Consider the following 24,559-nt stretch of genomic DNA (forward strand, 5'->3'; position numbering starts at 1 on the left):
TTATTTTCCCATTTTAGATGCAAATTAATCCGTGTGCCGAAGGTGCGAATGTTCTGCCCGTCCCTAGGTGTATCTTCTCACAGAGGGCCGGTAAGGCCGGGGCACGGGTCTGGGGAGGCGTGGGCATGGGGAGCTCCAGGGCAACAGAAGCAGGCCTGGACACCCGGGAGGTGTTTGGACACTGCTAGTTGGAACCTCCCTTCTCCGACATCATTTCTTTTCGGATTTTGAAAAAAAAAAAAAAATAAATGGCATTTATAAATCATGAATCTTTGTTTATGTTTTAGAAATACGTAAGGAAAGTCAAAACTGAGAACTACTTTATTTTCTTGGAACAGATAAAACTCGCTACCTGGTGCCATAGAAAACAGTACATATAAATAAAAAGGCAGTGTTTCCATGTAAAATAAAAGTACATAAATAAATACTAAAAAAAAAAAAAAATTAAAATCCATGTTCTCTTATTTTGTATAAAAACACGTTTCTTAAAAAAAAACCCTCCTTTGGTGGGTCCCGACGTCTGCGGAGCGCACGCAAACACCCCAGCGAGGCTTGGGAAAGGAAGCTCGGGGTCCCGCGGGGGCGCCGGCTGTTTACTTGAAGGCCTCCGGAATGTGGGCGATCTGGGACTGCATGCTGGTGGGCGGGCTGGAGATGCCCTCGGACCAATCGGAGATGTTGGAATGTGGCGACGAGCTGGACCACTGGTCGGGAGACTCGGGGGACGGGGTGAGGAAGGGGTGCTCGGGCACCTGCAGCTGGTGGCTGGGGGTGTTGTCCACGGGCGAGGAGGAGTAACTGTGCTGGGAGGGCGGCGTCAGGAACTGGGCGGTGGTCATGGGCGGGGCCAGCGAGGACGGCAGTGACGTGGGCAGGACCTGGCTGTCCTGCTGCAGGATGGTGTGCACTGCCAGGCTGCTGGGGCCCAGCGGCTGCACGTCCGCCTGGCTCGGCTCTCCACCCAGGAAGCTCCGGCCCATGTGGCTGTTGGCAGCCGAGCTCACGCTGAGGTGCGGCTGGGGCGGCTGCGGCTGCAGGTTTTGCTGCGGCTGCATGCTCTGCTGCTGCATCTGTAAATTTTGCTGTTGCTGCTGCATCTGTAAGTTTTGCTGCTGCTGCTGCACCTGCTGTAGCTGCTGGGTCTGCACCAGGTGAGGTTGGGTGGTCAGCCGTGTGGTGGGCAGGGCCTGGTAGCTCACCATCTGGGACAGGGCAGTGGCGGGGAGGCCACCGTGCAGTGGGCCCATCATGCTATGTGGCAGGGCGGGGGCCTGCGTGCTCAGGGTGCTTGGCGCCACGCTCCCTCGCAGCGGGTTGTACTGGTTGGGCACTAGGCCGTTCTGCAGCCGGGACAGCCACTCACACTGGCCATTCAAGCCCGTGGCCCCACCCACGGTGAAATTCATAACCCCACTGCTGCCGCCGGTACCCAGGACCGTGCTGGTACTGGAGGCCACGGGCAGGTGGGAGAGGCGCGGGGCACCTGCTTCAAAGGCCAGCCGGCCACCCCCGCCCAGCGCTGCCATGTCGGGCTTGGCCGCCACGCTCAGGTGGCTGACACCCAGGTGGGTGTCAGGCATGCCGGGCAGGTGGTTGAGGGGCATAGATGGAGACTGCTGGAATGGGGAGGGCATCAGGGGTGGGGAGGCCACGTCCGACAGGTAGCCGTGAGGCGACTCGAGGGAGTCCACGGGCGAGAGCACACTCGAGCCATCCAGCAGGCAGCCCTTGCCATCCTGGGACTTCTTCCTCCGTGCTTTGAGGTCCTTCGCCTCCTTGCCGCCGCAGGCCAGGCCCTTGGTGCTGGGCTTGCGGGCCTTCTTGCCCTGCACGGTTGGCTTGAGGTTGCCCAGGTAGCCGTTGGGTGAGCAGAGTGGGGGTGACAGGGTGGGCGTGCCTCCCAGGGTGGCACCGTGCAGCTGCGGGCTGCGCACCAGGCTGTATTCATCCAGCAGCCGCACGATGTCGTGGTGCATGCGCTCCTGCGCGATGTCGCGTGGCAGGCGGTCCATGTGGTCGGTGATGTCCCGGTTGGCAAAGTGGTCCAGCAGCACCTTGGCGGTCTCGTAGCTGCCCTCCCGGGCGGCCAGGAACAAAGGTGTCTCCTCCTGGAGGAATGGGGAGAGGAGGGGTCACCCTCACCAACGTCCTGTCACCAGAGGGACCAACGGCTTGACTCCCACCCCCACCTCCGGGGTGGAAGCTCATCTCGACCTCTCCCGGCGCCCTACCCTTACCTGGCCCGATTAAGTCGTCTTGTTTTTTAAAAAACACTTTAAATACATTTTCTGAGACCCTCTCAGAGGGGGTCTGTGGGACCCTATATCCTAACTCAGTAGGGCTTTACCTTTATGAGAGTCACAGACCCCCACCAGAAATCTAACCAACTGTGGCGTCTCTTCCTTCCCTCCAACACTGCACAGACACAAACACTGCAGCAACTTCAGGGGTCTGGGGATCCCTCAAGCGTAGCCATGGGCACTGGGGTGGGAGGTCGCCATCCAGATGGTCCCAAGTGACCCTGACATCTTAGCTCCTTCCCTGGGCCTGAGTTTTCTCGTCTGTACAGTGGACATGCCACATGTCCCCGCAAGGCTGCTGTGTGGGGGATAAGGCTTAGATGGTGCCTGCCTGGCACACGCAAGGCACTGGCCACAGCCCCGAGGCCCTTTGGCCAGTCCCTGCATCTCCAAAGGGCAGTCTCCCCAACCAAGGTGGGGTCACGACTTGGCCCCACCGGGGACTCAGGAGCCTGGGTCCAACCATGCCCCCTGGGGCCCAACACCTGCTGCCCCCTCACCTAGGAGGGCGGGAGACCTGGCTTAAAAAGCAACTGGGGGTCAGTGGAGTGTGGACAGGCCAGGTGGGGCACCTGCACTTCTGTGCCAAGTGCCCAGGGGAACCCAGGGACAGGTTCAGGAGCCATGGGGTCAGATTGGGGTTGGGGAGGGAAAAAGAGCTTCCTTAGCCTCAGGGGACAGACCGTGGCAATGGTGAGCGAGGTGAGGGGGCGGGTCCACATGCAAGAAGGTGGCTGTTCACATTTACATCTGGGGGCCTCACAATGCACCAAGCCCCCCAACCCACCAGCGTTCTGGGTCAGTCTGCACCATCTGGGTCACCCTGCCCTGCTTGGTGACAGCCGAGGACAGAGGGGAGGTCCAGGTCACAGATACGTGACACAGATACGACAGCTGCAGCCGCACCATCCGCTGTGCTGGGACGCATGCCCTGCCGCGGTGGCAGCCCTGGGCTTGGAAGGTGATCAGTGAACAGTGGTTGAATGCAGGAAGGAGCTATGGCGCACAGGCGCCGAGCTGAGGGTCTGCGTCTACGTGCCCAGGAGTTCTCACCGGGACCTCATAGGTCAGGATGCTGAGGCCCAGGAGTTAAGTCACCGGCTTGAGGGTCCCAGGTCAGAAAGCAGTGGCACTGGGTGAAGTGACGCCCCAGTCCCGCGCCTGCCCCCAGCCCACCTTGTTGTTCTGCATGTCCTTGTTGGCCCCATTCTTCAGGAGCACGATGGCAGCCTCCACGTTGTTCACTGCGGCGGCCCAGTGCAGGGCGGACTTGCCTGCGTCGGGGAAGCAGAGGGAGGGTTGGGGCAGATCAGTGGGCAGAGAGCCTGACCACCAAGGGCCAGGCCGCACCCCAACTTACCCAGGTCGTCCACGGCGTTGACGTCGGCATGCGAGTTAATGAGGTCTTCCAGCATGCCCTCCACGGCCAGGCGGGCAGCCAGGATCAGCGGCGTGGTGCCGTCATGCATACGGGCGTCCAGGTCTGTGGCTCGGTTCCGGATCAGGATCTAGGCGACAGAGAAGGCCTCAGGCTTGGCAAACGTGAGCCTGGAACCAATGTCTGACACGGATGGAGCCTCTCGAGGGGTCTGAGTGGTTCCAGCAAGGCTGGACAGTCACGGAGCAGAGTGCAGTCTGCACTGCCCACAGACCAACCCCTTGGCGACCATGTGTGGCCTCATCTAATCCTCACCACGGGCCCGGCTGCCCCCACCACCCCAGGACACAGAGGAGTCAAGACCCTGCCTGGCCACAGGAAGCAGAGCTACATTCAGAACTGCTGAGCACACTGTGTCCGTCCAGCCGTGTGGGAGAAGTGCGGGCAGCCCTTCAGATGCTGCCCCACCCTGTGTCACAGGGAAGGATGGTCACCGTCTGCCGGTGGGTGAAAAAAGCTGGGCACCCAGCAGCGTGCAGGGTTGGCCTCCTTCCCGCACAGCACTCCGGGGGGAATTTACGTCTCTCTCTGCCAGAAAGGCCGCCGCCGCAAACGCGGCTGGGCCTCCTCCGGGGGCTCATTTACACCGTCCTTTTTCAGCTAACCACAACTTCTTAATTCCGTACAAGGACAACGTGTTAAAAATTATCACCTTAAAAGCTCTGTGATGACTCCCCCCATTTGTGCCCCACCACACCTGCCCGTCCGTGCAAGGCAGGGCTGACCCAAGCCTGGGGACGTGCAGCAGGGGACTGGCTGGCGGCTTGCAAAAGGAGCCTCAGCCAGCGCCACTCCCTGGAGACCCAGGCATCCAAATCCCTCAATCCACCCCTGCCCCAGGCTCCCCGGGAGGGCCAAAACCCCAGGTCTGCAGGCTGCGAGCAGCCTCTAAACCCTTCTTCTCACCGCCACAGGCTATGCCTCCGGCCAAGGCTCGGAAGGAGGCGTGAGGCTGTGAGGGGCGGCTGCAGCAGGACCGGGAGCCTGTCTCGGGTAGGCGGTGAGGAGGCCCTGGCTCCCCCTGCAGGTCCCCGGCCCCTGCTGGACCGCCTCCAGCCTGGCTCCCCCTGCAGGTCCCTGGCCCCTGCTGGACCGCCTCCTGCAAGGACAACGGACAGGGTTTGACACCCTCGTGCCCCGTTCACAGTGCAAAGGCTGAGGATGAAGACACCAGCTGTCTGTGCTTAGGCTATGTTTGGGACCAGCACTCGGGGCCCACGTGAGCTGTCACCAGCCCAGACCAAGAGGAAGGAAGGCAGCTTGGGGTGGGCAGGAGGGTGTGTGCACAGCAGCAGCTGCCCACCTGGAAGACGCCCTGCGCATCGGCAGACACGGCCGCGTGCAGCGGGGTGCGCCCCATGTTGTCCTGAATGTTGGCATCGGCGCTGGCCTCCAGCAGGCGCTTGGCCGCGTCGGAGCGTGAGTAGCGGGCGGCCAGGTGCAGGGCAGTCTCTCCGGTGCGGTCGGTCTGGTTGTGCAGACTGGCGCCCTGGTAGATGAAGTCCGAGATGACGGCCGGTGCATCCTCCTCCTCTTCGCTGTTGCCGGTCTCCAGGCCCCCTCCGCTGCAGGAGGCGATCATGAGGGGCGTGAAGCCATCTGCAGTGAGGGCAGAGATGGGGGCGGGGACTTAGTCAGGAAGGCCGGCCCCCAGCAGTGGCTCTGGGGAGCCTGACAATGGTCCTGAGTTGGCGGGTGGTCGTGCCTGCGGGGACCATGCACATTGGGCCACCGAAACCAACCTGAGCTTCCCAAGGGACAGAGCCAAGTCCAGTTGCCAACCGGCCAGTAGGCAATGGAGACCCCCGTGGCTCTTCTTCCTGACCTGTCCCATCTTCACTGACAACCCCCACAAGACAAAAACAACATAACAAACATGCAGTTGGGAAATCAACATGTTGGATGCCTCCAAAGACACGTGTCAGAAGAAATTAACTTACGGGGCAGAGTGAGCCTGGAGAGACACCTGAGGAGGGGGCTAGCTAAAAGGCAGAAAGACTCCTGGGACTCCCTCTGCTATAAGGACTGAGAGCACCCTGTGACCCACACTAAGCTTCCAGAAACCGACCCTGGGGGCTCAGGGGAGAGCAGTAGGCGGGCTATGTGGTCAGAAGCTATGCTGGCTGCTGGACAAAAGTTCCCCTGGCCGTGGTGTGGGTGGCCAGCGGAGCACCTACCTGGCCCGCGAACGTTGACATCCATGCAGTCGGCATCAGCCTCGCCCTGGGGTGGCGTGGGGGCCATGGCGGACACGCGCAGATCAGCGGCGTCCAGGTGCTGCTGGGTCCACTGCCGGTGGTCTGTCTGGTCGTCCAGGTCGGGAAGAACCACCGGCTCCTCAAACTAAGCAAGGGGGTTGAGTGGAGAGTCACGTTGGGCCGGAGATGGGGGAGGTCGGGAGGCGGGGTACGGGACACCAGGGAAGCCCCGGAGCCTCCCGACTCACCCGGAACTTCTTGGTCTCCAGGTCCTCATCACCCCACTCGTTCTGGTTGTCGTCCATGAGGGCACCGTCCGAGGCGTTCTTCAGGGGCCTGGGGGCAAGGGGTTGGGGAAGTGAGACTGAGCGGGACTCCCCAGGAAACCCCCCAGGCCATGGCTTAAGCGGCCGCCGGTGCCTCAGACCACACTCAGCATACGGGGTGGAGCCCGTGTGTCTGAGGAGCAGGCCCCGCACCCCCAATCCCCCCAGACCACACTCGGCATGCAGGGTGGGGACCGTGGGTCTGGAGGAGCAGGCCCCGCACCCCCAATCCCCCCAGACCACACTCGGCATGCAGGGTGGGGACCGTGGGTCTGGAGGGGCAGGCCCCGCACCCCCAATCCCCCCAGACCACACTCGGCATGCAGGGTGGGGACCGTGGGTCTGGAGGGGCAGGCCCCGCACCCCCAATCCCCCCAGACCACACTCGGCATGCAGGGTGGGGACCGTGGGTCTGGAGGGGCAGGCCCCGCACCCCCAATCCCCCCAGACCACACTCAGCATGCAGGGTGGGGCCCGTGGGTCTGGAGGGGCAGACCCCGCACCCCCAATCCCCCAGACCACACTCGGCATGCGGGGTGGGGCCCGTGGGTTTGGAGGAGCAGGCCCTGCACCCCCAATCCCCCCAGACCACACTCGGCATGCAGGGTGGGGACCGTGGGTCTGGAGGGGCAGAGCCCACAACCCCAATCCCCCCAGACCACACACGGCATGCAGGGTGGGGATCGTGGGTCTGGAGCAGCAGGCCCCGCACCCCCAATCCCCCCAGACCACACTCGGCATGCGGGGTGGGGACTGTGGGTCTGGAGCAGCAGGCCCCGCACCCCCAATCCCCCCAGACCACACTCGGCATGTGGGGTGGGGCCTGTGGTTCTGGAGTGGCAGGCCCCGCACCCCCAATCCCCCCAGACCACACACGGCATGCAGGGTGGGGACCGTGGGTCTGGAGCAGCAGGCCCCGCACCCCCAATCCCCCCAGACCACACTCGGCATGTGGGGTGGGGCCCGTGGTTCTGGAGTGGCAGGCCCCACACTCCCGCACCCCCAGAAGCTGCAGTGGCGTCCACTAACTTGAGGCCCACGGAGTCCTCGCCCAGGGGCTCCCGCCGCTTCTTCTTGCTGGCCTCCGACACCTTGAAGCCCTCGGGGAACCAGAGCTGCCCATGCTGCCGCCGTCGCTTGCGGGACAGCAGTACCCCGCAGCCCACGAAGAAGAGCAGGACAAAGGCGGCCACGGCCACGTACATGAAGTGCAGCGGCGGGGGCGGGGGCGGCTCCACGCTCTCACCTGCGGGCACAGGGGCCGCGGGCGGGCGCCCGGACATCAGGCGGCGGCTATGGCGGGCCAGCGGCCGGGGGGCAGCAGGCTGGCTCGGCGGCCGGGCACCTCCTCACCCGTCCTCCTCCATCCCACCCCCCAAAATAAGGTCATTTTCTACGCGATTAATCAGAATTGCAAACTATCGCTAAATTCTCTCCTGCACCAGCCGACTATCTGGAGACGGCTTTTACTTTCTTCTTCTCTAAGGGAGGGGGATTAGCAACTTCAAATCGCTGCGCTCGCATTGAGCTGTTAAGACAAAGGATTTAGGGGGATTTTCGAGACACAAACTTCAACACTTCACATGACACCGATCAATTCTTCACTCTCTTCCTCGCTCTCTTTTTAAAAAAGCTGTAATGATTTCGAAATAATACCCAACAAAGAAAAATCAGGAGAAATGGGTGGGGAGAGAAAAAGGCTCCCCCTTTCTGGAGATGTGCTGGTCCCCGGGGCCAGCCACACCCACAACTGTCACTAAGGGTACGGAGGGCATGCCAAACAGAAAATTCCAGAAAAGCACTTTGCAGACTCTGGATGGCACAATGTACACCCATTGGTGGCAAAAGGCACAAAAAGCCAGAGAGTTTTGGGGCCTGGGGGACCTAACTTCTCCCAGCAGCCTCCCCCCAAACAGAAGCAAGCCAACCCTTGGGGTCAGCTGGGGGAGGAGGGCAGCCACTCACTCTGCACGGCCTCGATCTTGTAGGGGATGTTGAGGCTGCCCAGCGAGGCGAGTGCGCCCAGGAACGCGGCCACATCTGTGGCGCTCTGGAAGCACTGCGAGGATGACTGGACACACTGCCGGTTGTCAATCTCTAGGTAGACGATGGACCTGGGGGATGTGCCCAGGTCAGGAGGCTCGGACCACAGGCTGCCTCCCTGCACCTGCCCAGTGGGCTGCCTCCCGAGACCAGCTCTGGCCCCTGACGGCATCACCCCGACAGGTGTGGAGAGTGTGCTTCCAGAACCCGAGGGGGCAGCAGGGAGCCGGGTCTGCACAGGAAGCACCCCGGAGGTGGAGGGACCCCCGGCAGCCCATCGAGTCAAGCACAGAATCAGCCGGGCACACGGCAAGTGCTCGTCACAGACACCCCTCAAAGTGCTCTCCCACTTTGGCCCTACTACTCTCTGTGGTTCTCTTATGTGCCATAAGCACCCCTATTCCTCAGCTCAGAAGGACAGAGACCTCAGGAGCCTGACCCTCTTCTGGGAGCTGACCCCAGGCCCCAGACTGTGGGCTGTGGGGTCAAGAGCCCTGGGCGGGAATGCTGCCTTTGCCCTTCACCTGTGGCAGGCCCTAGGAAGTCCCGGGTCTTCTCAGAACCTCGGTCTCTTTTATCATCAAGTGGGGAGAGCACCACCTACCCCGGGGCGGGGAGCCCTGAGGCTCAGGGAGGGCCTGTCCCAGGAAAGGTGCTCGGAGCTCACTCACCCGCGGATGTCCATGGGGTCCAGCTCCCTGCGCTGGCGCCCGCCCCCGCCGCCCGGGAGCAGCGAGGTCTTCACCTGGCCAAGCAGTGCGCCGGGCGCAGCCCAGCCATCCACAGAGCGTCGGATGGGGTGCTTGCGCAGCTCCTCCTCGCGGCCGTAGTAGGGGAAGATCATCTGCTGGCCGTTGGCGTCGCGCTTGAAGACCACGTTGGTGTGCAGCAGGCGACTGAGCTCCCGCAGGAAGTGGAACGAGCTGTTGCGCAGCTGTTCGGGCGGCAGCAGCACCACCACCACTAGCGTGCCAGCCGCCAGGCGCTCGGGCATGTGCTCCGCGCAGTCCAGACCGTCCCACTCACACTCAGCGCTGTTGCAGCCCTGGTCGCAGTGCCCGTCGCTGAAGTGGTCCTTGCAGTACTGGTCGTACAATGGGCTGAAGGTGCAGGGCACGCTCAGGCTCCCTCCAGGGGCCCCGTGCCACCTCCATCCCTCCGCCCTCCCCAGGCCACACCCAGGGAAACATGCCCGCCCTGTCCACACGGGGACCTGGGCCAGCATCAGGGCCCACGCTGCTCTGCATTTGAGCTCAGGGTCCTTCCTCCGCCTGCTCTCCCTGCTCCACGGGGGGACAGCTCTCTCCCTGGACCGCAGGAGAGGGGACGGCTCTCCCTGCTCCAGGAGGGGACAGCTCTCTCCCTGCTCCATGGGGGGACACTCTCTCCCTGGACTGCAGGAGAGAGGACGGCTCTCTCCCTGCTCCACGGAGGGACAGCTCTCTCCCTGGACCGCAGGAGAGGGGACAGCTCTCTCCCTGCGCCATGAGGGGATAGCTCTCTCCCTGGACCGCAGGAGAGGGAATGACTCTCCCTGTGCCATGAGGGGACAGCTCTCTCCTTGTACCGCAGGAGAGGGGAGAGCTCTCCCCCTGGACCACAGGGGAGGGGACAGCTCTCCCCCTGTACTGCAGGACAGAGGACGGCTCTCCCTACGCTGTGAACTCCGGGCACCGTGGCGAGGAGCGGCTGTCCCCTGGCCTTACTTGCACTGGCCTTCCGCGCGCTGGCAGTCGAAGCCGTCAAAGAGGCAGCCGGCCGAGTTGCACTGGCTGTCGCAGTGGCCGTTGCTGAAGTACTTCCAGCACTGCAACGACTGCGTGCAGTTCTGCCAGGGGTCGTTGAAGTTGAGGGAGCAGTCGCCGCCGTCCCAGCCGCACGCGTGGTTGTTGCACCGGAGGCTGCAGACCTTGTTGCCGGCCTCCTCGCGGCACTCGGGCAGCTCGCAGGCCTCCTCGATCTGCGGCGGGGGGATGTCGAGGCCCACGCCACCCCCGAAGCTGTAGTCCAGGATGTGACACAGGAGCCCGTTGAACTTGGCGGGGCACAGGCAACGGTAAAAAGGGCTCTCGGGCGTGGGCTCGCAGCTGCCCTGGTTGTAGCAGGGGTTGCCGCCCACGCAGGGGCTGCTGGCCGGGAACTGGCACTCGGGGCCGGTGAAGGGGCCCAGGCACAGGCAGGTGGGGCTGCGCGGGCCCGAGATGCAGGTGCCCCCGTTGAGGCAGCGCAGGCTGCCGCAGGCCTGCGCGTCATTCTCACACGTGGCACCCTCGAAGCCCTGCCGGGAGAGGGCGGTCAGTGGGGCTGGCTCCCTGGGCACCTCGGGGGCCGGCACCACCCACCGGGAGACGGGTCAGCAGCCTTTCCCTGGGCAGCATGACCCTCTAAAGAAGTATTCTCACAACACGGAAAGCTCAGGGGACCAGGGGTTGGGAGGGACGGAGGAAGGACGTACAGGCGGAGCACGGGGCATTTTTAGGGCCTGAGAAACTCTGCACGATACTGCAATGGTGGACGTGGGACAATCCAAAGATTGCACAGCACCGGGAGCAACCCTGACCTATACGACCGGCCTTGACTTAGAACAGTGTGTCAGAGCAGTAACAATGTATCAGTCCCAGCTAGGGCTCCTCAACCCGGACAATGTAGCACCCAGAGGCCAGATGCTAACACAGCGGGGAGGAGCTGTGCGGGGGAGGGGGTACATGGGAACTCGCTACCTTCTGCACAATTTTTCTGTAAACCTAAAACTGCTCTAAAGATAAAGCTTATTGACAAAAGACGTGACGTCAAGGAGAACAAGGATGATGGAGCCCAGAGGCTCAAGCCGGCCTTGCCCTCTGCCAGGCTGCAGGCCCAGGCTCGGGGCCCCCTGGTGCTCCGGGTGCGCTGAGTGGGGGCCAGGCCCGCAGTGCGAGGTGGCAGTGAGCTTCTCCTGCCTCCCTCAGACCAGGGGGCCCTCGGGCTGCCCAGGGCTGGGGGCGAGGCCGCTGGCCCTCTGGGTCACGCACCGCTGGACATCTGCAGATGAAGCCGCGGGCCGTGTTGGAGGCCACGGCGCAGGTGCCCCCGTTCTTGCAGGGCTTCCCCTTGCAGCCATTGATGACCGACTCGCAGCGGCGCCCTGGGGATGAGTGTGCACGTGAGGAGCTCGCTCCTGCCCGGTGCCTGCCTGCTCCTGCCCACCGCCCCAGCCAGCGGACCCACCGGTGTGGCCGGCGCGGCACTCGCAGTGGAAGTCGTTGACACGCTGCACACAGTTCTGGGTGCCTCGGGCGTCGCAGGGGTTGGAGAGACACTCGTTAACGTCGCCCTCGCAGCGCTCGCCCACGAAGCCGGGCGGGCAGGTGCAGCTGTAGCCGCCCACCTGGTCCACGCAGGTGCCGTTGTTAAAGCACTTGGGGCCCCGGGACACGGGGTCCACGGGGGGGCTGCAGTCGTCCACGTTGATCTCGCAGTGCACGCCTGCAGGGAACCAGTGACATCAGGGGCCTATGCTGGCCGCATGTGGGCCTGGCCCCTCCCGAGGGCACTCCCCCCACGAGTGGGCAGGACTGGGGCCAACAGAGGCCCAGGAAACAGGATGCTGGGGATGGGGCCATGCCCCACATGCTGCCATGTGCCAGTGGCCCAGCCAGGCTCCCTCCCTGTCACCCCACGAGGAGGAGGTTCTGGCTGGGTGCTGGATGCCGCTGCCGGTCGCAGGGCATCCAACCTGCCCACTGTCCCCGGGATTCCAGCCCTCACCCTGCGTGCCCCGGGGACAGGAACACTTGTAGGTGTTGGTGAGGTCGATGCAGGTGCCCCCATTCTGGCATGGGTGGGACAGGCACTCGTTGATCTCCTCAGAGCAGTTCACCCCGTGGTAGCCGGCCACGCACTGTGCAGGGAGACAGGCAAGGGGAGGGGGGCTATGGCTCAGAGGGCAGTGGGGATGCAGCCCCCCCCACCCTGTGCAGACACATGAGCTGCCCTCTTGCCTAGTGAAGCTCTGGGTTCCTCACATAGAGGGAGCCCCTGCCCCGCTGACCCTGGGAAGGGCCCTGGTAAGCTGAGATTCACTGCCCAGAGGGGTTGTAGACCCTTTCCTGTGGGATAGAGGTGGGGGTCTCAGGGCAGGGTCAGCTGAGCCCAGACGCAATCTGGGGGAAGGGAAACCCTATCCCACTTCTCAGTGTATCCTTCCTCTTCTAGCCTCCCCCACAGGACACATTCTCCAGGCAGTCTTCCCTGAGTACCCCTGCTCTCAATGGGACTGAAAGGTGTATGCATCTGTCGGGTTTAGCCTTCCCTGCCACGCTGGCCCCCAGCCCAAGGCCTGGCACGCGATGACACTCACACCAGACACACACCACCCACCCCGGGCGGGGTCCCCACCTCGCAGGAGTAGCCGCCAGGGTAGTCAGTGCAGGTGGCCCCATTCTGGCAGGGGCTGGGCGAGCACTCGTCCACCTGGTCCTCGCAGTAGCTGCCCGTGTAGCCCGCCTGACAGTGGCAGTGGTGTGTGTTGCCCTCGTTCTTACAAAGCCCTCCGTTCCGGCACAGGTGGGTGACGTTGACGTCTGCGGGGTACGCGGTGGAGGGAGCGTGAGGCCGGGGCTCCCCTCCTGGGGGACCACCTCAGGCCCAGAGAGCAAACCTCCCGACCTCAGGTGGCTGATGCCCGGTGGGTGCGGGGAAGCCGGGCCAGGCTGGGACACAGCTGATTACCTTGCAGCCGTGCGGCCACCTCGCAGGAAACGCTGGGCACGTCGCAGTAGAGGCCGGTCCAGCCGCTGTGGCACTCACAGCGGTACTGGGTGTTGGTCTGCCAGCACTTGCCGCCGTTCTTGCAGGGCGAGGAGTCGCACCAGCGCACAAGGCTCTGGGGATGGCAGGGGTCGGCCTCGCTTGCACTCCCCACCCGGCTGGCTCCTGACCGGGGCCCGCCCACCCGGCAGCACAGACATGTCTGCCAGAGAACCAGCCCAAGGTGGGGCGGACCCCATCCTGCAGAAGTGGAAACTGAGGACCATGGGCTCCCCTGGCTCAGGAGCAGCCTGGGGCTGGGGCTGGGGCTGGGGCAGGGGTCTCTCTCTGCCCCCTTGCCAGATTCAGGCCAACAGCTGCCTTTCCTCGAAGGAAGATTTTTTCCAGAAGTACACAACTTTGTTGAAGTTTTTGTAACGGATGTTTTATGTGAAAATCTTCAATAGAGACAAATCCTTAATACTTTTACATGTTTTGCATAAAATCATCAGTGAGGCTGGGTTCCCCCAAGTCACCCGGTCCCTGCTCTCGCTCCGTGAACCTCTGCCACCCGACTTGGACGGCCCCGGTTCGCCCCCTCTGATTCCGTAGGTGGCAGCACAGCCCAGGGCTGGGCACGGGGCTGGCAATCCAGAACCCAGGAGCCACGTGACCACGGCCGCCCCCACCCTCAGCCTGGCCCCCCCTCACGCTGAGCCGACGCAAGCGGGCCTGGGAGGGTGGCTGTCGTGACATCCTGCAGGCCCGTGTCCCGCCTCGGCCACCCCTGCCGGGCCCCTGCCGCCCGCTCACTCACCTGGCAGTTGAGGCCGGTGTAGCCCTGTGGGCAGGTGCACTTGTAGGTGCCGTAGCTGTCCTGGCAGGTGCCACCGTGCAGGCAGGGCCGCGAGTCACACTCGTTGACGTCGTGCTGGCAGTAGCTGCCCGTGAAGCCGGGAGGACACAGACAGGTGAAGGAGTTGATGCCATCCACGCAGGTGCCGCCGTTGAAGCAGGAGCTGGGGTGGGCAGGCAGCAGGAAGGAGGGTGAGGGGTGCACGGGGCCCTGCCCGAGCAGGCACTCCCACTCGGACAGCTCCCCCTCGACTTGGACTGTGGCCAAAGGGGCCTGACGGCCAGAACAGGCCAGGCCTAGCCTGGCTGACCTCAGGGAGGCCAACACCAGAAGCTCCAACACAGGGCCAGGGGCCTCAGACTCTCACACCACTCACACACCCTTCCTCCGCCTTCCTTCTCCTCTTGCTCAGAGGAGCTTTATAACACACACAGGTAGATAGTGTTTAAGATAAAACGAGGAAGAAACGAGAACCAAGGATGAGAACGACATTCAATGCTGAGCTTCCTGGCAGCCAAGGAGAAAAGAAAACAAGATGCGTTACAAAGTTCTTGTCCGATAGAAAGAAGCACACCAGTTCTTCAGAATAAACTACGAGTGTTCCTGGTTCTCACAATGGCCAAGGGACAATGGCCCTTTTAGGAGCAACACTGCAACACAATGAACAATGTCTGACTCGACTCAGCCAGCACCGAGTGCCGACCAGGCAGACACCTGCTCGGTGCATCAGGTTGCCAGACACTGTGCATGGCCCCACGGCCTGTCTCCTTCCCCGCACCGCGCCCCCACACCTCTCCGTGCAGTCGGGTGTGTTGTTCTCGCAGTGGATCCCGCTGAAGCCCGTGGGGCAGGTGCAGGTGTAGCTGTCCACACAGTCGGTGCAGTTGGCGCCGTTGCGGCACGGGTTGCTGGCACACTCGTTGATGTCCTCCTCGCAGAAGGCACCCTGGAAGCCAGGCAGGCAGTCGCAGAAGGCCGTGTTGATGCCGTCTGTGCAGGAGCCCCCGTTGTGGCACGGGTCTGGGAGGAAATGGGGGGCGGGGGGGAGGCCTGAGCGGCGGGCGCCACCCCCACTGCCAGGGGCACTGAGGTTGGGATGGCTCCCGGCACTGCCAGGCTGCATCACGGCCCTTCGCTCGTGCTTGGGGTGCACGGTCCCCCACATGTTCCCAGGCCCCAGGCTGCAGGGCAGGGAGAGAACGTGCAGGTTTAACAGTCAGACCGAGCGAGGTGGGTGTCACAGCCTTCCCTGCTCACTGGGTGACGCCAGAGAAGACACTCTGCTTCTCTGGTTCTCAGTGTTCTGTGACCAAGGGCAGGGGCCTGAGAGCGCTGCTCCTCACTGGGTCACGACAAGGTCTAATAAGGACCATGCGGCCCGAGACCAGGTGCTGTGCGGCGGGTAGAGCTACTGGAATCCGGCCGGGAGATTCTGGGATGGGCTTGAAGCCAGGCAGCCTGGATCTGGAGCCTTCTGGAACCACCTCACTCAGTCCACACAAGGCCCACAGTGATGCTCTGTGAGCAGCAGCCACCTCCCCAGAACTTCCTCCAGCATCTGACCTGGGCTCCCTGCTGGCCAGGACCGAGCCGAGGGCTTGGCCTCTCAGGGCGCAATGGCTGGCACGGCCAGCGCCAACCCTGCCAACGGGCACTGCCACCTCCACTCTCCCGTCTGACACCAACAAGCTCCCTGCCCTGTGTCCGCCCAGGCAAACAGGTCTGAAGGCATCTCAGAGGGGGACACAGCTGCCCTCGCCACCACAAGGCAGGCCTGTTGCCCACCCATCCAGGCCCTGGCTGGCCGGGGCACTCACTTGGCCGGCAGTCATCAATGTCCACCTCGCAGTTGCGGCCCGTGTAGCCGGCCTGGCAGTGGCAGCGGTAGCCGCCATTGGTGTTCTGGCAGGAGGCGCCGTGGCGGCACGGGCTCTTCACGCACTCATTGATGTCGATCTCACAAGTCTGCCCTGGGGAGGAGGAGGAGGGGGCCGTCAGTTCAGCACCCCCCCCCCCCGCCCAGGCCTCTGCCCCATTACCCCCCCAAGAGAGGGGCCTTCTCAGCCCCAGGCTGGTCCTCTGGGAACACCCCAGGAAGGAAGGGCTCCCGACTTGATGTCCCCCAATTTTGGGCGAAGCAGGGTATAGAAATCCAGAGAGGGAAACGCCCTGCGAGGTCAATTCTTGCTTCTAGAGGCCCCCTGCAGGTGGCTCTGCTGCCCACTTGCTCATTTCCAAAGACAGGGAGCTCACTACCTCATGCCTTGGAGCCACTCCCTGGACCTCCTACCCTCCCTGTCCCAGCCCCTCCTGGGACTTGGCCCAAGCCAGGGCTGCAGGGAGCAGGCCGGCCTCACCTTGCCAGCCCGTGGGGCAGACGCAGGAAAAGCTCTCATAGTCTTCAGACTCCTTGCACTCACCACCATTTCTGCAGGGCCCGGGGGCACACGGGGCCAGCACCACCTCACATGTGGCCCCTGAAGGGCAGAGGAACAGGCAGTGAGACCAGGGAGCCTGGCCAGTGGGTCGACCCCCCCATAGCATCTCCCAACAGAGGCCACTGTGGGCACCCCCTGCTGGTCATTCCACTGTCAGAGCACACTCGGCTGGGCCTGCGGGGGCGCAACTGGCCCAGCACTGGGACCCTGGGTGAGCTCCTGGCTGAGTCAGGACCCGAACTGGGGGCTGAAGACAAACCAGACAAAAGCCTGGCTCCTGAACCGCCAGACTCCCCCCTCGGCTACAGGACGCAGCTGGGCCTCACCCACCAGGAGCACCGGAGGGGCAAGGACCAGCCCAGGGCTGGCAGCCCCTCCAGCACATCACAGGGGCCTGGGGCCTGCTCCCGTCCTCACGCCTGCTGCTCGTCCATCTCCCGGGGGCAAAGGGCCCTGCACTGAGCCGGAAGCCAGGGAGCTTCTGTGGCTCTGTGTCACAGGCAGCCACTGCCCCATCACAGGAGGCCATTGAACAAAGGCTGAGACAGCAGGGGACAAGCCCTCCATTCTGTGGGGGGGACGTGCCAGCCTCAGCCCCAAGCACATCCTACTTATTGGGGAGCATTGGTCACAGTGTTAGGAGCTCTGGGACGAGGTGGGGAGTCTGGCTAGGATCAAGTGCACCCCGGGCGACTTTTTCCCCATGAAAGCGCGATGGATGGCTTTCCTGTTTATGGCCCGTGGGGGCTGATTCCTGAGGAAGTGAGGAAGTGTTATCTTCCCTGCCTCCCGTTATCTCCCGGGCCTGCTGCTGCCATTTTCCAGAGCCTTTCTTTCTATCGGTTTCCACGGTGACCTGGGCAGGCAGGAAATTCGCCAGAGTTTCCGACAATTGTGCAAAGGGAAGCAGGAAGCGGGCAGACGGGAAGCGGGTCAGCACAGGCCGGCTCCTCCCCGCCAGGCCCTCCAGCCTCCGATATCAACGAGTCCGAAAGGGATTCGGCTGCACCCCGGGCGTGGAGGCCCCTGGGCGGCCACCAGGGGGGAGTTTCCTCGCCGACACAGGAGAGAAAACCCAGGTCCCTAGGCTTTGGTCAAAGAAAACACTGCTCTGGCCACAGGCTGCCTGATGTCACGGAAACCACATGCCTGGGCCCCCACCCAGGCCTGCCGGACCAGGCAGGGTCCTCTTGGGACCTCCAAGGCCTATAACCATCCCCAGGGGCAGCACCCCCTGCCTACTCCCAGTGAGGCTCGGTGGCCCTACAGGTTGTAGACTTTTATTTTTTGACACTTTGCAAATCTCTTCTACGGACGGGACCATTTCCCACGATCCCCTTGGCTGAACCAATCGCAGGGTCTGGGCCGCCCAGGAAAACGTCTCCCGCCCCTGCTCAGTGCGAACAGAGGGCTCCTTGTTCCCCTACACAAAGAGGGCCTGCTGTCAAAAGAATCCCTCAGGCCTAGCCAGTGGATGGGGAGGGTGGCCTGGCCCCGAGGGCCCATGGCAGCGTGGACACAGAACATGGAGGCCACTAGCCCAGGCCCAGCTCCCGGCTGTGCCGCCGAGGGTCCCACCTCCCCACCTCCCAGGTGGGTCTGCCACATAAGATGTTTGGGACAGACTCATACTACACCCTCCTCCCAAGCAGCCTGTATGTTCGTGTGCTCATGTGGCAGTGGCACCCGCAGAGTGAGCCTGAACACGGCTGGGCCTAAGGCTCCAAGCACAGAGCAGAACCCACGGGAATGCCTGGTGAGCAACGCAGACAAGGCCAGCTTCAAGGCAGCCACTGCGTACCTCTCAGCTTCCACGGCACCCGCAGCCACCTCCTCCCTAAGGCCGCCCAGGACCTGCAGAGGCCCTGCCCCCACCTGTGTAGGGCAGCAGGCAGTTGCACTTGTACCCGGCCACGTCGTCGATACACGTGCCCTGGTTCAGACATGGGTTGGACGCGCACTCGTTGATGTTGGTCTGGCAGTTGGGGCCTGGAGAGAGAGGGACAGCAAGCAGCATGTCCATTACCCCAGGTGCCGCGGCAAGGCCCCACCGCCGGCCCCTCCTCGTCTCCTGAAGCAGAGGAAGAGCCCTGCACTGAGCCGTGAGGCCTGGAGCCAAACCCAGGGGGTCTGCACCAGCGGCAGCAGGCGTCTCTCAGGGGAGGGAGACGCCGAGGGCGGCGCTGGCTGGACCTGCATCCTGGCTCTGCACTGCCCCCTAGGAGGGCCGCTGTGCAGCAGAGGTCCCCCCGTCCTGCTCACCACTGAAGCCTTCCCGGCACGTGCACACGTAGCCGCTGGTCATGTCTCTGCAGGTGCCGCCGTTGACGCATGGGTTCGACTCACACTCGTTGTTGTTGATGTCACAGTTTGCCCCACTCCACCCAGGGTCACAGTCACACTTGTATCTGTAGAGGTGACCACACTGCAGCTCAGGTGTGGCCCAAGAAGTGTAGGCCTGGGCTGTGGGCACTCCTGGCTTTGCCACCATCCTATGGTCCGATGATATGAAGGCACCAGTCCACTCTGACCCTCAGAGTCCTTTACAGTGGGGGCAATAGCACTCACCTTGCCCAAGACAGTGGCTAGGGTTTGGTTACACTAGATTTGGGACAGCACCCAGTCCAGAGCAGTGGTCAGAAGGCCCTCCACCACCCACTCACTGTGTGGCCTTGAACAAAGTGCTCACCTTCTGTGTGCAAAACAAAGACATGGGGTCCCTGCCCACGTCCACGACCCCATCTGGACAGAGCAGTGCTGGGCACATAGTGGGTGTCGGAATCGAAAGGTAAGCTTCTGTTTCTTCTCTACATTCTAGTACTTCCGAGACCACCCGTGGGAGTCTTCCCACACCAACCACGTCTCCAGCTCTCAGGACCCCCACTAGCTGTCCTACAATTCACTTCCGGCACTGACTACCCGGAGGTAGCACAGACCCCACAGGTGAAGGGTCTGGCCCCACAGACTGACCCCCGTCAGATGCCCATCGCAGTCCTGAGTTGTCACCGGCTCTTCTGACTGACCAGCTATGACTGGGCATTCCAAAGACCACTCCACAAGTTCGAGAATTTGCTAGAATGGCTCACAGAACTCAGGAATAGCTTACTTACTGGACTAGTGGTTTATTACAAAAGGTTAATCTCAGGCACAGCCAGATGGGAGAGACGCAGGAGCGTCCGCCCTCGCAGCACACCACCCTCCCAGCACCTCTGCGGTCCTGCCTGGAAGCTCCAGCTTGTTCAGTCAGCACTTTCACGGAAGTTCACCATGTAGGCAAGGCTGACTAAATCACTGGCTGGCGGTGACTAGCTCAACCTCCAGCCCACTCCCCTCCTGAAAGGCAGAACCATCTAATCACAGGCCAGTCCCCCCACCCAGCCCCATCGCAGGAGACCTCAGCCACCTCGTTAACATAAACTCAGGTGTGGCTGAAAGGGCCTCTGATGGATAAAAGACGCTCCTCCTGCTTTTATAGATTGGAGCTCTTTCAACAGCCAAGATAAAGACCAAAATATTGATCTCCCATTATGTCACAATATCACAGACACGCTCGCTGGCTGCACAAACGTGCTCCAGGGGCCACTTAAGACCTGCCTCCTGAGCCGATGGTGTGCCCACGACGACACGCAGCCCAAGGCTACAGACAACCACCCCGCCCGGGCCCACTTCTGGCTCGTCTGGAGCTTTGCCCAGGCACCTCCCTGGCCCGGCCCCCGCCCGTCACCACGCAAGCCGCCTCCTGGGGCAGAGCTTCCACGGATGCGGAACGGTGGGGTGGACATGCCCCCACGCCCCCGCCCCGCGTGCCGTACCCGTTGAGGCTGTCCCGGCAGGCCCCGTGGATGCAGGGGTCGCTGTTACACTCGTTGACCTCGGACAGGCAGGTGGGGTCGTGGTAGCCCTCGGGGCAGCGGCAGGTGAAGCTGTTGACGCCGTCCTCACAGGTGCCCCCGTTGTGACAGGGGTTCCCCGCGCACTCATCGATGTTGATGCTGCACATGCTCCCTGTGGGTGGGGACGGGCGCTCAGACGCACACGCCCAGAGCCCCCCCAAACGCCCAGGGCCCCACAGAAGAGGAGGCGTCTCAGCGAGCAGGTTACGGCCCCTCTGAGCCTCAGCTTCTCTTTGAACTGGGACGAGCATCAACGCCTCTCCCCGGGTCCTCCGGAGGAGTAAACCAGGGCGCAGGCGCTTCACGACAGCATGCCGCGTGAGCGCTCCACCATCCGTGCCCTGTGCCCGCGCTCTGTCTGCCCGGCGCTGATGCGCACTCACACGAGTCCTCCTTCCGGCCGCCCCAGGGGCAGAGACCGTGGTATCTCCTCTGAGTGAAAACAACCTGAGGCCCAGAAAGGCCAGGGACGTGCTCAGGGGTGAGAGCAGTGGCAGAAATGTGCCCAGGGCCTGGCCCCGCTCTCAGCCTGCTGGGCTGCTCTGAGCAGGGACAGGAGGCCCGAGGATGCCCGTCCCCGCATTGGCCGGAGCCCCAGTCCTCCCATCGTCTCTGCTGCAGTCGGCCGAGGCTGGCAGCCTGAGAGCTGGGGCCACCTGGTCCTCGGGCTCCCGAGATGTGGTCCGTCAGGGCCCTGGGCCGTCAGTGATCTTGACTTCTGAGCAAAGCCTTGGACCCTGTGGTAAGGCTGTGACAAGAGCTCGGAGGGACAGAGCCTGGCTGGCTCCCGACCTCGGGGCCACTCACCCGTGTAGCCTGGCTCGCACGCACACTCGTAGCCGTCAATCTTGTCCAGACACGTGCCCGAGTCGCAGGGGTTGCTGGCGCAGTCGTCCAGGTTGATCTCACAGTTGGGTCCTGGGGGTGGGGGCACACGGTGGTCAGCTCCCGAGCCCCGAGCCCACACCCTCCCGCCCAGCCCTGGACAGGCACCTGTGGTCCCCTTGAGGCAGAAGCAGAGGTAGGCGTTGTCGCGGTCCTGGCAGGTGCCCCCGTGGCGGCAGGGCTGGCTGTGGCACTCGTTGATGTTGGTCTCGCAGTGGTGGCCCGTGTAGCCGGGCCGGCACAGGCAGGTGAAGGTGGCCACGCCGTCCTTGCAGGAGCCGTAGTGGCAGGGGTCGGGGCTGCACTCGTCGATGTCCACCTCACAGTGGGGCCCCGTGTAGCCTGCAGGGTGGGTGCCAGGGGAGCTCAGGGTGGCCGCCCCCTGGGCAGGTGGCCCTTCCTTGCCCCGAGACACCACCAACCAGACCTGGGTCACCTGTGCTCCTGCCAGGGAACACTGGGGGTGCCTTTCATCTATGGATGCCCCTCTACGGCCCAGGGTCAGAGCTGAGCCGTGCGCTTGGTCCCTGGACTAGCAACCCCTGATCTCCTGTGCGCCTCTCCTGGACCTCACAGGCCCACTTTTCCTCCTTTCCCTTGGCCTGACAGTTGGGCAGCTCCCCAGCCCCCCACCTTCTGTGCACACGCAGGTGTAGGTGTTGGGCCCGTCCAGACACTTGGCACCATTCTTGCAGGGTGTGCTCGCACATTCATCCACGTCATACTGGCACAGGTGGCCGGTGAAGCCTGCGGCCAGCGAGAGGGGTGGCAGTCAGACGTGACAGGCATGGCGGCCCCACGGCCGAGCCCCGGCCAGACCGGGGCAGGGAATGCCTGGATGGGCTCCCCGAGAGCGCACTTGGGCCAGGACTCGACAGACCTTCCCTGCCCGATTTCTCTTCTTGCCCCTTCAGCTCCCGCCCTTTGGGTCAAACCCCTCCCAGTACCCTCAGAGAAGGGTCTTCTCCCCAGACTGACTCCCGTTGCTATGGCTACAGTTGTGCTGGCTGTGAATGGGGTTCCCCTGCTCGGTGTCTGGACAGCTGATTTCCATCTCGGGAGGCCCAAGGCTCTGAGCCGCAATGCCTCTCCAGGCTTGGCACCCCCCAGCCCTCCCCTGCAATAGATTGGGGCCTCCTCAGGCTCCTCAAGCCCTCTGGCCATTGTGTCCACCACAGGCCAGCGAGGCAGACAGGGCAAGCTGGCTCCCCTCCAGCCGTGAGCCCTCAGAGAGCCAGGCTGGCGCCTCCTCCCGCCTAAGCTGCTCAGGGGCCCAGAGAGCACACTGCTGCTCCTTCTCTCCAGGGGAACCCCAGCAGCAAAAAGGCGGGTGGCCGGGCCCTGGGCAAGCACACCCCGCCAGGTGGGGGCCAGGAACCCCTGCCCGGCCTGGCCTTGCCCGTAGAGGGAAGCCCGGAAACACCCCTCCGCTCCCGAGGTGACACCCTTGCTCCCCAACCCAGCCCTGGGGATCCTCCTGGTACCCCTCAGGGAGAGCGGGAGGGGTTCCTACACGACAAGGCCCAGGCCTGGGTCCACCACCCTGTAGAGGGACTCTCCCGAAAGGGACATGGGGGCTCGGCGGCAGCCCCTCGGGGGACTCGCCCGGAGGGGGCATGGGGCTCGGCGTCAGCCCCGCGGGGGACTCTCCCGGAGGGGGCGTGGGGCTTGGCAGCAGCCCCTCGGGGGACTCCCAGAGGGGGCGTGGGGCTTGGCGGACACGTGGGGCCAGGCTCACCCGTGGGGCACTCGCACACAAACTCGTTGATCTTGTCCAGGCAGCGGCCGTTCTGGAGGCAGGGGCTGCTGGCGCACTCGTCCGTGTTCACCTCGCAGTGCACGCCCTCGTAGCCTGGGGGTGCGGGACGGTCAGGGGGGCCGAAGGAGGGCCCCCACCACAGCCAAGGGCTCAGGACACAGACCCGAAACCCAGCTCCAGCCGCCGGCAGAGGCAAAGGCCCCGGACCCCCCACCCGCTCTCCTGCAGCTCCCCTGGTACCCGGGGCCGACCATCTACCCAGCTCTGGCCCTGCTCTCGGCTGTGTCTTGTGGGCCTGGCCTCAGTTTCCCCAGATACCCGTGGAGGCTGTGGCCTGGCTGGGCATGGAGGCCGTAGAGGAAGAGATACAGCTGGGGGCCATCCCAGGGGCTGTCTGCCTCGACTCAGCTTCCCCTCCCCACGTCGGGCAGCGTCAGCCCGACGGCAAGAGACTGGCCGCGCGCACCGGGCATGCAGATGCACTGGAACTCCCCGATCTGGTCCAGACAGGTGGCATCGTTCTGACATGGGTTCGAGACGCATTCGTTGACATCGATCTCACAGCGCGGGCCACTGTAGCCCTGCAGACACTGGCACTCGAATGAGCCCAGAGTGTTGATGCACTTGCCCGCGTGTTCACAGGGGTTGGCACCTGGGCGGGGGCACAGCACAGGTGAGGGCTGCTCGGGCACCCCAGCCTCCAGAACACTCCAGGCGAGCCTGCCTCCCCCATCAGACTAGGGACCCTCTGAGGGCAGAGCTTTTCCTAATGGACCCCCAGCCCCCGCCATTCCTGACGGCGCACCCCGCCCCGTGCGTACCCAGCGAGCACTCGTCCACGTCCTGGCTGCAGGCTGGGCCCGTGTAGCCCGAGGGGCAGGTACAGATGGCCTTGCCGTTGACGGGGTTGGTGTCGCAGTTGGAGCCCTCATTGCAGGGGTTGCTGATGCAGGCGTCGTTCAGGTGGCACAGCAGACCTAGGGGGCAGCTGTGGTCAGCAGGGCACTGCTCCACCCCTGCCTGCGAATGGTGAGCTGCCCACAGCTGGGGTCCACACCCCCAGACTCCCCAGGGAGGGGCCTCCACGGCGATGCCGTTGAGTGGCCCCGTTAAGCATCCCACAACACTCAGGCTGTTCCGGGAGGTTCGTCACCAGCAGGCCCGACCGTGGGCACTGCCCTGGCCTCTTGAGGCCAGAAAGGCCCCTTTTGGGTTAACCTTGGAGGCCCTGAAGAGCCACAGTCTGTGCGCCTGAGCGAGGTCATGCACGCCAGGCCTGGCCCACGAGAGCCCACGGAGGCAGGTGCCACACACCTGTCCCACCCAGCCCCGGGCCCTCAGTCAAGGGCAGCGAGACCCACCATAACCTGCATCCCCCCAGGCTCCCCCGTCCGCGGCCGGGCCTCGGGCGCTCACCTGTGCGGCCGTGGGGACACTCGCAGTAGAAGGAGGCCACCCGGTCGTGGCAGGTGGCACCGTGAAAGCAGGAGGCGCTGGCGCAGTCGTCGATGTTCTCGCTGCAGTCCTCGCCCGTCCAGCCGTTGACGCACACACAGTTGTAGCCCCCGTGGCTGTTGTGGCAGGTCCCACCGTTCTGGCAGGCGTTGGGCATGAGCTGGCACTCGTCCACATCCTCGGTGCAGTACTGACCTGTGGGGGCCAGGACCCCTCAGCCATAGGCTGAGACCCTCGCCC

At 63.6% G+C, this 24,559-nt stretch overlaps 1 protein-coding gene across 2 annotated transcripts in view; it reads right to left on the minus strand.

Moving 5' to 3' along the window:
- Positions 1–303: 303 nt before the first annotated feature.
- NOTCH1 (notch receptor 1) overlaps positions 304–24,559 on the minus strand; it is a 49,091-nt gene continuing 24,835 nt past the window's right edge. Inside the window, exons 6-34 of one of the 2 annotated variants that reach the window (XM_014782316.2) lie at positions 24,281–24,514; positions 23,686–23,841; positions 23,331–23,516; positions 22,844–22,957; positions 21,739–21,852; positions 21,214–21,447; positions 21,028–21,138; positions 20,140–20,332; positions 18,590–18,735; positions 18,203–18,316; positions 16,247–16,366; positions 15,707–15,859; positions 14,681–14,909; positions 13,851–14,052; positions 13,016–13,169; positions 12,683–12,867; positions 12,053–12,185; positions 11,513–11,770; positions 11,317–11,429; positions 10,012–10,583; positions 8,977–9,405; positions 8,228–8,376; positions 7,292–7,508; positions 6,185–6,272; positions 5,916–6,081; positions 5,042–5,337; positions 3,661–3,808; positions 3,477–3,574; positions 304–2,108 (exon numbers count right to left, since the gene is read on the minus strand). In XM_014782316.2, coding sequence (XP_014637802.1) covers positions 594–2,108; positions 3,477–3,574; positions 3,661–3,808; positions 5,042–5,337; positions 5,916–6,081; positions 6,185–6,272; positions 7,292–7,508; positions 8,228–8,376; positions 8,977–9,405; positions 10,012–10,583; positions 11,317–11,429; positions 11,513–11,770; positions 12,053–12,185; positions 12,683–12,867; positions 13,016–13,169; positions 13,851–14,052; positions 14,681–14,909; positions 15,707–15,859; positions 16,247–16,366; positions 18,203–18,316; positions 18,590–18,735; positions 20,140–20,332; positions 21,028–21,138; positions 21,214–21,447; positions 21,739–21,852; positions 22,844–22,957; positions 23,331–23,516; positions 23,686–23,841; positions 24,281–24,514 — 6,827 coding nt within the window. In that variant the 3' untranslated portion in view covers positions 304–593. The remainder of the gene's footprint in view (positions 2,109–3,476; positions 3,575–3,660; positions 3,809–5,041; positions 5,338–5,915; positions 6,082–6,184; positions 6,273–7,291; positions 7,509–8,227; positions 8,377–8,976; positions 9,406–10,011; positions 10,584–11,316; positions 11,430–11,512; positions 11,771–12,052; positions 12,186–12,682; positions 12,868–13,015; positions 13,170–13,850; positions 14,053–14,680; positions 14,910–15,706; positions 15,860–16,246; positions 16,367–18,202; positions 18,317–18,589; positions 18,736–20,139; positions 20,333–21,027; positions 21,139–21,213; positions 21,448–21,738; positions 21,853–22,843; positions 22,958–23,330; positions 23,517–23,685; positions 23,842–24,280; positions 24,515–24,559) is intronic. The other variant, XM_087418808.1, reaches the window with a different exon arrangement.

This window comes from Ceratotherium simum, chromosome 29, assembly GCF_057802395.1.
Source record: "Ceratotherium simum simum isolate JZ-2026a chromosome 29, ASM5780239v1, whole genome shotgun sequence".
Lineage (NCBI taxonomy): Eukaryota > Metazoa > Chordata > Mammalia > Perissodactyla > Rhinocerotidae > Ceratotherium > Ceratotherium simum.